The sequence below is a fragment of the Orycteropus afer genome, unplaced genomic scaffold (genome assembly GCF_000298275.1).
Source record: "Orycteropus afer afer isolate SDZICR_OR568_19922 unplaced genomic scaffold, OryAfe1.0 scaffold00068, whole genome shotgun sequence".
NCBI lineage: Eukaryota > Metazoa > Chordata > Mammalia > Tubulidentata > Orycteropodidae > Orycteropus > Orycteropus afer.
The window spans coordinates 640842-651174 of record NW_006921655.1 but is presented as its reverse complement, the minus strand read 5'-3'; the positions used below and the strand labels follow the sequence as shown (position 1 = coordinate 651174).

At 37.6% G+C, this 10333-nt stretch overlaps 1 protein-coding gene across 1 annotated transcript in view; it reads right to left on the bottom strand.

The window, feature by feature from the left end:
• EXD1 (exonuclease 3'-5' domain containing 1) overlaps positions 1-10333 on the bottom strand; it is a 65674-nt gene that overhangs the window by 50020 nt on the left and 5321 nt on the right. The window contains exons 2-5 of the mRNA XM_007940505.2: positions 8881-8949; positions 6133-6190; positions 5718-5845; positions 1081-1139 (exon numbers count right to left, since the gene is read on the bottom strand). Coding sequence (XP_007938696.2) covers positions 1081-1139; positions 5718-5845; positions 6133-6190; positions 8881-8949 — 314 coding nt within the window. The remainder of the gene's footprint in view (positions 1-1080; positions 1140-5717; positions 5846-6132; positions 6191-8880; positions 8950-10333) is intronic.

The following is a 10333-nucleotide window of genomic DNA, read 5'->3' as shown; positions in this document are numbered from 1 at the left end:
CTCCCGGAGACCCGGTCCCTCTCGGGAGGGTAACAAGGGAAAGTGTTCAGTGCAGGTCAGTAAGCACCAGCCCGCCCGTGCTTACCTTGCTCCCAGAGACCCGGTCCCTCTCGGGAGGGTAACAAGGGAGCCGTCTGAGCACTAGTGACTGGGTTTTACCCCTTTCTCCTACTCTTCCGGCCTGCTACTCTGTGCTACGCCCGTGCTTACCCTGCTCCCGGAGACCTGGTCCCTCTCGGGAGGGTAATATAAGTTAGATATTTTATGATTCTGCTCAAAAACTGCTAATGTCTTTTCATATCACTCAAATCAAACTCAAAATCTCTACTATATCTACAATGCACTACATGCTGCTCACCCCCTTCCATCTCCTACTACTGTTCTTCATGTGGTCCTGCCACACTGATCTTCCTGGTGTTCTTCCACATAAGTCAAATGTGCTCCAGCCTCAGAGCCTTCACAGTTGGTAATTCCACCTTCTTTAAGTTCTTTACTTAGATATCCACATGGCTAGCTTCCTTACCTCCTACAGGTCTCTGCTACAGTGTCACCATCTCAGAGAGGCTCTCCCTATCTACCCCACAAAAAATAAGGCCTCCTCATCACTCTATTTCCCGGAACATCCTTTTATTTTCTTCATAGCACTTATCATCAACTAACACTTGTTATTTGTTTACTGTCTAGCATTAGAGCAGGAACATTGTCCTGATCACTGTTTTACCTAAGAGCTTAGAACAGTACGCAGGATATAATGTTGTTGCTATGTGCCGTCGAGTTGGCCCCAACTCATAGCGACCCTTCCTTAGATTTCCAAGGCAGTATCACTACAGAAGTAGGATTGCCCAACCCTTTCTTCTAAGGAGTGGCTGGTGGGTTTGAACTGCCAGCCTTCTGGTTAGCAGTCAAGTGCCTTAGGTGCGATGCTACCAGAGCTCCTTGGCATATAATAGGCACTCAAATATTAGTTGAATTAATAGGAAGAAAATATCAAAGATCTTATAATAAGAGGAAAATTTATGAGGCACAGACATGATAGCCACAAAAAAGACAATACTGGGAATGACTGAGGGAAATACTTACTGCTGCACCAAATTTCTGCTGGAACTGATCAATCAATGTGTATGTTACCTCTTCTTCCTCTACAGGTGAAGGATAGAATTAAATATATTTATTTTCCTTGACAATACAATAGCCTTCCCAATAACTTTGGCCATATTAATGAATTCCTATGTTATTACAACTGAAATGTCTACTGTTATCACCCACATCAGCCCATCATATATTAAACACTTATAGCATCCTGTTTGTCAAGTAAGAATAAACAGAAGCCCACCACTGAATAAATAATCTTATGACATGGACTACACTCACTTCTCTTTATCAAAATAATTAGTTTCCAAAATCAGGTCATTACATGAAAATTGGCATTTTGCAAAAATGAAGGATGTCTGTATCATTACATAACTGCCCAATTACATCACTATACAATTGTCAAATTTCATCATTATGTAACTGCTTTTAGTGAGCTGAAATGGACTGGTATTGGCCATTTCAAAATAGAATATCATATGGTCTACTGTGCCGGGAATGAAAAATTTAAAAGGAATGGTGTCACATTCATTGTCAAAAACAACATTTCAAGATCTATTCTGACATACACTGTTACCAGTAATAGGATAATAATCACATACATACATGGAAGATCAATTAATACAAGTATTATTCAAATTTATGTACCAATCACTAGTGCCACAGATGAAGAAACTGATGATTTTTACCAACTTCTATGTCTGAAATTGATCAAACATGAATCAAGATACATTAATACTGAGTGAAGATTAGAATGCAGAAGTTGGAAACAAAGAACAGAGATCAATAGTTGAAAAATATGGCCTTGGTGATAGAAATGATGCCTGATATTGCATGATAGAATTTTGTAAGACTGATGACTTATTCATTGCAAATACTTTTTTGCAACAACATAAATGGTGACAAAAATATGAACCTCACCAGGAGAAATACACAGGAATCAAATTAACTGTATCTGTGGAAAGAAATGATGGAAAAACTGAACATCATCAGGCAGAACAAAGCAAGAGGCCAACTGTAGACCATCAATTGCTCACATGCCAGTTCAAATTGAAGCTGAAGAAAATTAAAACAAGTCCACAAAAGGCAAAGTATGACCTTGAATATATCCCACCTGAATTCAGAGACCATCTCAAAGATAGATTTGACTCACTGAACACTAATGACAAGTTGTGGAAATCACATCAAGGGTATCATACATGAAGAAAACAAAAGGTCATTTCACTCTGTTATGCACAATGCCCCTATCAGTGGAAGCTGACTTGACCGCACCTAACATAACAACAACAACATAACTGCCAAACCATTGAGAGTCATTCTGCAGCCAAGGACACATAACCTGAACCATAACAACAACAAAATAAACCCAAACCCATTGCCAACTCACAGCCTCCATTGGGTTTCCAAGGCTGTAAATATTTATAGAAGTTCACTGTCTCATCTTCCTCTGGCACAGTAGCTGGTGGGCTTGAACCACCAACCTTTTGGTTAGCAGCCAAATCCTTTAACCACTACTACCAGAGTTCCTTTTAATCCTAACAGCCAGTGTTAACTCTCGCCTCGTACCTTGGTGCTCATTACTGCCCAATGCATGTCACTCACACGCAAAAACAGCTGGACAGATTTTTTTATTATTGTCATAAATGTGAAATGTCAGATCATAAGGTAGTCAATAAGTGAGGAGTAGGTCTATATACTCACTTCTTATGACAATCCAGTAATATTTCCTTCCTTATAGGTTTATATTCTGAGTACTTTATGATAACCACTTAAAATATATATATAACAAAAATTATACAGTTATAAATAAATTGGGCCTGGAGATCGGCCAAAGCCCACATTTTTTGAATTCTCTGGATCCTGACAATTAATCAATTTTTAATGTTTTATAATTTAAAAAACAGAGGTATAATACAGCATATACCCACTGCCATTGAGGTGTTCCAATAAAAAGCAACCCTCATTGGGTTTCCAAAGCAGTAAATCTTTACAGAAGTAGATTGCCCCCTCTTGCTTCCACAGAGCAGCTGGTGATTTGAATCACCAACCTTCTGATTAGCAGTCAAATTCCCTAGGCACCGCACCACCCGAGTTCCTTAACATAGCATATAGTTCCTCCTTATCTCTCAACTTCTAAAATTATGAAGTGCCATAGGACACAGTCCTTATACTTCTTTCTTTCCTACCTATACTCACTCTTTTGATCTCAACTATTCTCAAAGTTTAAACAGACTCACTTCTGAGTTGATATCTCCATCTCAGATCTCTCCATATCTGTTTAATAGCAACCCTATGCTTCAGGTTAGTGAGACCAAAACCCCCGAAGTCATCTTTGAGTTCTCTCTTTGTCTCAGAATATATATCCTGTTGGGTCTACCTTCAATATATATACAGAATTCCACTCTTACTAATCCTATTAATTACCAGGGGCCAAGCCACTATTAATACTTGTCTTAAATTACTTAAATAGCCTCCTAACTCATATCCCTGCTTTCACTCTTGCCCCCTTTCAGTACCTATACAGTATCTATTGATAGTGTTAAAATAGAAGTCAGATCACATAACACCTCTGGTCAAAACTCTCCACTGAGAAAATGATGCTTAAAAAAATACCACTCATAACAGTATATAAAGTATATAAAATACTTAGGCATAAACATGGCAAAAGATGTACAAGACTTATACACTGAGAATTACAAAACACTGCTGACAGAATTAAAGAAATATGAATAAACAGAGATATATACTGAGCTTCTAAATCAAAATACTCAATATTGTTAAGATACCAATGTTCCAAAACTGATCTACAGATAAAAAGTCCAGTGGATTTTGCTATAGACCTCGACAAGTTGATTCATACGGAATCAATTTTCATAAGAAAATTCATACGGAAATACAAAGACCTATAATAGACAAAACGACTCTGAAAAAGGAAAACAAAAGTTGAAGGATTAACATTATCTGATTTCAAGAATTATCATAAAGCAACAGTAATCAAAACAGCCTAGTACTGGTATAAAAGGTAGACAAATAGATCAGTGAAACAGAATAGAGTTCAGAATATGTGGACCATTGATTTTCAGCAAAAGTGCAAAGTCAACTGAGTGGTAAAAGTACAGTCTTTTCAACAGCTGGTGCTGGAACAACTGGATATCCATATGCAAAAAAAGAAAAAAAAAGTGAACCTTGACCCATACCTCACACTGTGTACAAAAATTCACAGAAAATGGATCATAGACCTAACTGTAAAACCTAAAATTATGAATTTTCTAGAAGAAAACATACCAGGAAATCTTTATGACCTTGAGTTAGGCAAAGACTTCTTAGCTACAACATTAAAAAAAAAAAGGATAAACTAGGCTTCATAAAAATTAAAAATGTCTCCTCTATAAAAGACACTTTAAGAAAATGAAAAGATAAGCCATCAACGGGGAAAAAATATTTGTAAAGCAAACATCTGACAAAGGACTTCTATCTAGAATATATAAACCAAAATTAAACCAAATTCACTGTCATGTGTAGTGCAACTCTCCACTGGGTTTCTAAGGCTGTGAACCTTTAAGGAAGAAGACTGCCTCATCTTTCTCCCATGGAGAACTCCCATGGAGAACTATGCTGTGTTAGCAGCCAAATGCCTTAACCACTGCACAACCAGAGATCCTTAGAATACATAAAGAACTCTCAAAATGAATAGTAAGTAAACAGACAATGCAATTGAAAAAAAAATGGGGAAAAGATTTGAACATTTACTAAAGATATGCAGATAACAAACACATGAAAACTTAACATGCTTAGTTACTAGAGAAACGTAAATTAAAACCACAATGAGGTACCACTTAAAGACTGAAAAACAAAAAGCCTTACACTGGCCTTTTACTTTTCTCATTCAGAGTAAAAGCTCAAAACCCTTAAATAATCAACAAAATCTTCCATGATTCTCCCCACCCCACCTCCTTGCCCACTATTTCTCTTCTTGCTCTAGCTATATTGATCTCTCCATGGTCTTCCTTCAAGATCGTGGCACAGTCCCAATTTCAAGGCCTTTGTTTTGTTCTTTCTTATGCCTAAAATACAGTTCCCTAGATATTCATACAGCTTGACCCTTCACCTTGTTCAGGTGTTACTTAAATTATCTGTGATGCCTCTCCTGAACACTGTAAAATTGTAAACCTACTGCCCCCAACAAACACGTTTGTTCTCTTAGGCATTTTGCCTTTTTAGTATTCAGACATAGCATATTTACTGATATTAGCTAGTAGGAGCTCTGGTGGTGTCATGTCTAAGGTATTTGACTGCTAACCAGAAGGCTGATGGTTCAAACCCACTAGCCACTCCTCAGAATGAAGACTGGGCAATCTACTATAGTGATATCACCTGGGACTTTCTCCTGCAAAGAGCTCAAAACAAGCAAGGATTTCTTCTCTTCTTTTTTTCATTTCTCTTATCTCCAATGCCCACCACACAGTAAGCACTCAAATACTGAATAAACATGTGAATCAAGATATTTTACCTTAATTCAGAGCTCAGAAGCAATGGCCCAGCTGAACATTATAACATTGATTCAGGGTTATGCTAACTTTGAAGAGTTCTGAACCACAACATAAAAAAAGCCTAGAAAATCCACTCACCTGAAGGGTTGTACTTAAAGTTATTCAGCAGAGATGTGGTTGGTGTGTCAGAAGCAGAAGAAGCAATTTCACATACATTTAGGTCTTCATCTTTCATTTTATCCATCTTGGTTTGTTCTATATTTAGTCTATTCTTACAAAAAAACAATACTCAGATGAACTTATTCATAGCACAGATTCTGCCACTCATCAATAGTAAGGACTGGATTCCCAATAAATAGAAGACCCATTCACACCGCTTAAAGTGACTTGAGGATGCTATCTAAAGATGGAAGAAAACATATATATATTTCTTCTCATTTCTATTTCCTCAGGCCACATTAGGAATTAAGCAGTAGTGAATTAGAGTCAAAACTTTTGACCATAATGTACATATTTGAGAAACATTATAATTAAGAAAACTATCCCATCATACCTATCAGAAGCTGCCTTTTCTCTCACAGCACCTTGTTCTACTTCATCCAGTAGTTCCACTGTAAAATAACCAAACAGTTTCCAACAGAATTCTCAATTTGAAAACAATTTACCATCCCCTTGCTTCCAGCTACCAATTTGAGTAGATACCAAAAATAGTAATTGGAAAGGAAATGTTTGTAAGATATGAACATCCATAGAGGTCTGTACTGGCCACAATAAAAAACCAGAACAGAAAAGACTATTCAAAATACTAAAGACTATCAAGTACTAACATTATGCCACTACATAGTACCCTTGGGCAGTCAGCTGGATTAAGGACCAATCTACGTTCCCTTTAGCCTTTTAGCCTTTTCCGGACTCCTTTATGGTCATTCACACTGGTTCTTTTTTTTTTTTTTTTTTTGGCAGTGTTCCCTCCCCTCCCCCTGCCACCCCTGGTAACCAACAAAGTTCGTTCCCTTCCTTATACAAACCTTTCTTTGACTTTTTACAATAATGAACAAATACTTTATTTGTGGGAGCTCTGGTGGCATAGTGCCTAAGGCATTTGACTGCTAACCGGAAGGTTGGTGGCTCAAACCCACCAGCCACTCCTGAGAAGGAAGTTTGGGCAATCTAGTTCCGTAGTGATACTGCCTCAGAAACCCAAGGAGGGGTTGCTATGTAGTGATACTGCCTCAGAAACCCAAGGAGGGGTCGCTATGGGTCGGAGACGACTTGACGGCATATGACAACAACAACTATATTTGTTCTTCTGTGACTGACTTATTTCACTCAGCATAATGTCCTCCAAGTTTATCCACATTATGCAGTGTTTTCCAGATTCTACATTATTCTTTAGTGTTGCACAGTATTCTATTGTCATACTGGCTCTGAAGATATATTTTTTTTTCTCCACTCATCCCAATCCTAATGCATCTTACCTCACACTATATACCGTTAGGGAGTTTTCCCTTAAATCATTCAGATATGTCCCTTTCACTCTCATAGGCTGTGGCATTAATAGTTCAGTGGCATGAAAACAATTATTTTAACTTCAGAGTCCATAAAGTCCAGGGAACATAGGAAAATATTATATTTCATTGAATCCAAGATGCACATTTTAAACAGATCTGAAATTGGATGTGATTTACAAAAAAATGTGCATGACAATTTAATTGACAGCTTTTTTTTTCTTTCTTAAGGTACATAAAGGCTGCCAGTTCAAACCCACCAGCCACTCCACAGAAGGAAGACTGGGCAATCTACTTCTGTAAAGATTTACCACCTCAGAAACCCAAAGGGGGTCGCTGTGAGTTGGAACTGACTCATAGCAGTGAGTTTGGTTTTGGTTGGTTTAAGGTACATAAAAGTAATAGTGCATATTTTATAATTAATAGCATTTTAGATGCAATGAAGTATATTTAGGTACTTTCCAGGAAAAAGCATCTCGGAGGACCATCATATCTCCAATGTTTTTCCCCTGTACTATCTAGAAGTGTTCAGTCTGGGGCAGAAAAAGTGAAATTCACTAAAAATGCTGATAAGCCAATTATTATTCTTGCTCCTAGCCTATTTCTTTTATCTCTTTTGGCATCTCTAAAACACACTCACTAGATGATCTTCCATAGAAACAATTAGACCTGGTCTTCTTAATTGTCTTCTGGTGGGAGAAATAAAGAACAGAGCTGCTTCTTTCTTTGTTCTCTATAGCTCCTAATAAGTCTTTCCTAGGATTCCTATCAAGGAGCACTGATGACATAATGCCTAAGGCATTTGACTGCTAACTAGAGGGCTGGAGGTTCAAACCCACCAGCCATTCCTTGGAAAGAAGGTTGGGCAATCGACTTCCATAGTACCCAAGGAAGGGTCGCTATGAGTCGGATCCGATTCAACTGCAGTGAGTTTGGGGATTCTTATCACCATCAATGAAACTCATTCTATATATCCTCTTCTCTGCAATTCTAAAATGTAGAAAGCTCTAAAAATAAAAAATACTTTGTAACCCTTTTGGTGGTGCAACCTGACATGACATGCTATTATAGTCTTATTCTACTTTGTGTGATTATCAACCCATTTCTCTGTAGAAATATGTGTTTTATTACAGAGTATTGCCCAAGCTCTCTTGGAATGTTGGGTAACATAAACACTATATACCCTGTGTTACATTTCCCAAAAATCCAGAACAATTCTATATTGTGAAACATTTGACCCAAGGTTTCAGATAAGGAACTGTGAGTGAATTGTGGGAGTTCTGGTAGCCTTAGTACCTAAGGCATTTGACCGCTAACCAGAAGGCTGAGGGTTCAAATCCACCAGCCACTCCTTGGAAGGAAGACTGGGCAATCTACTTCTACAGAGATATATCCAAGGATCAATTTGATGGCAGTGAGTTTGGGTAGTTTTTTTTTTGTTGTTGTTGTTGTTGTTGTTTAGTACTAACTGACTTGCTGAGCACAAATAATCCCTTCTTGCTTAGATTCCTAACTCTGCCCTCTGGCCAAGTCTCCAGGGACAAGTCTTAGCAATTCTTACATTATAAAAACAAAAAGAAAAAAATCCTTCAAGGATATACTGCTCATAGAGTACCACTAAAACAGAAAGACAAAGGTCAATTCTCAAATACCAACTGTAAGAGTTTATAAATGCAATATTATAAGCCAAGACAATACCCCATTTTATTTCAAATATTGGAATGAGGCAGAGTAGTCAGTTTACTACTACTGCAAATCCCAGTATCAGCGTTCAGGGAACATGAAGCTCTCACCATTCACAATCTCATACCCAAAAAACATCTTCAGTCCTGGGACACTTCGACCAGTCTCCACATTCCTCACTGTTTTAGAAAACAATTCATTTGGTTAATAAAAAGTAACATTGCCCTAAAACTGCAATAAAATATAATACCTCTCAAAAGTGTCCAAATTGGAGCTTTATAAAAATCTTTTAAATTATTTCCCCCAAGAAATGAAGAGCAAGTAATAAATTATAAAGCTACAGTCTTGAAACAAATAGTATAAAGAGTGACAGTGGTACACTGAATTTATACTTCTCTTGAGAATATTCTAAGGCCCATGGAGCTATGGACCAACTATTTATGATATTTCTATTTACTTCTACTCCACCTTATTACAGGGGGGAAAAAAAAATCAAGGCAAGTGACCACTTCTAGAATCATGTTACATGTCATGTTACACGCTTGAAAATATTAATTATCAGGGACAACAATCTAACTCCTGGCCCAAATACAGGCCCCTTCTATGAGCAGGTGAGGAAGTTAGAAGTTTAGCAGTCAAGACTACAAAGTGCTATCACTTTTCTAAATGGAAGTACTTAGAGCACCTATCTTGTCATTCTCATAATCCAAAATAATTTGAGTTCCACCCTCAATATTCCATTGGAATTATTCTCACTGAGATCAACAGATATGACAAATCTGCCGATTTGTCAAATCCAAAAATAAATAATCTGTTTTACAGACTTAAACTTGATGCCCATGCAACTTTTGGCAATACTGTTCTCTTTTCTTATTTGGCTTAAAGGGCATTCCTTGTGTTTAGTTCTTTTCCTACTAAACATCTACAGCTATCACATTAAGCACTCACTCTTAGGTAGATACTGTGCTAATTATTTGCCTAATTTAATTCTCTAGTAGCCTAATGAGATAGGCATTTCATTATCCCCATTTTATGGAGGATTCTTAGGCTCAGAAAGATTAAATAACTTGCTATGGTCATACTGCTAACAAAAAGACATGGTCAGGATTCAAAATCAGGCCTTACTAATTTGAATACCCATCTTTGTACCCATTGTTACAATGCCTCCCTGATTTATTGCTCCAGGTCTCCACCATCTCTACCATCCCCTTACATACAGATGTTTCTCAGACTTATGTCCTATAGCCTTTTCCCTTTTCCTTGAGTGATCACATCTGTTTCCTATTTGTCCTGCCTCCCATTATTTCTCCAGTTTGGATTATTTCTCTGAGTACATTTCCAACTAACTAGTAAACTGACTTACTGTAAGAAATCATTATCTTTTCTGTAAATCATTATCTTTTTCTACCTACCAACAAACTTGCCTCTCTTTTCATTTATATCAGTTAGTGGCAGTTCTGTATCTGCTAACCAGACGGCTGGCGGTTCAAACCCACCAGCCACTCCTCGGAAGGAAGGTTGGGCAATCCTACTTCCGTAGTGATACTGCCTCGGAAACCCAAG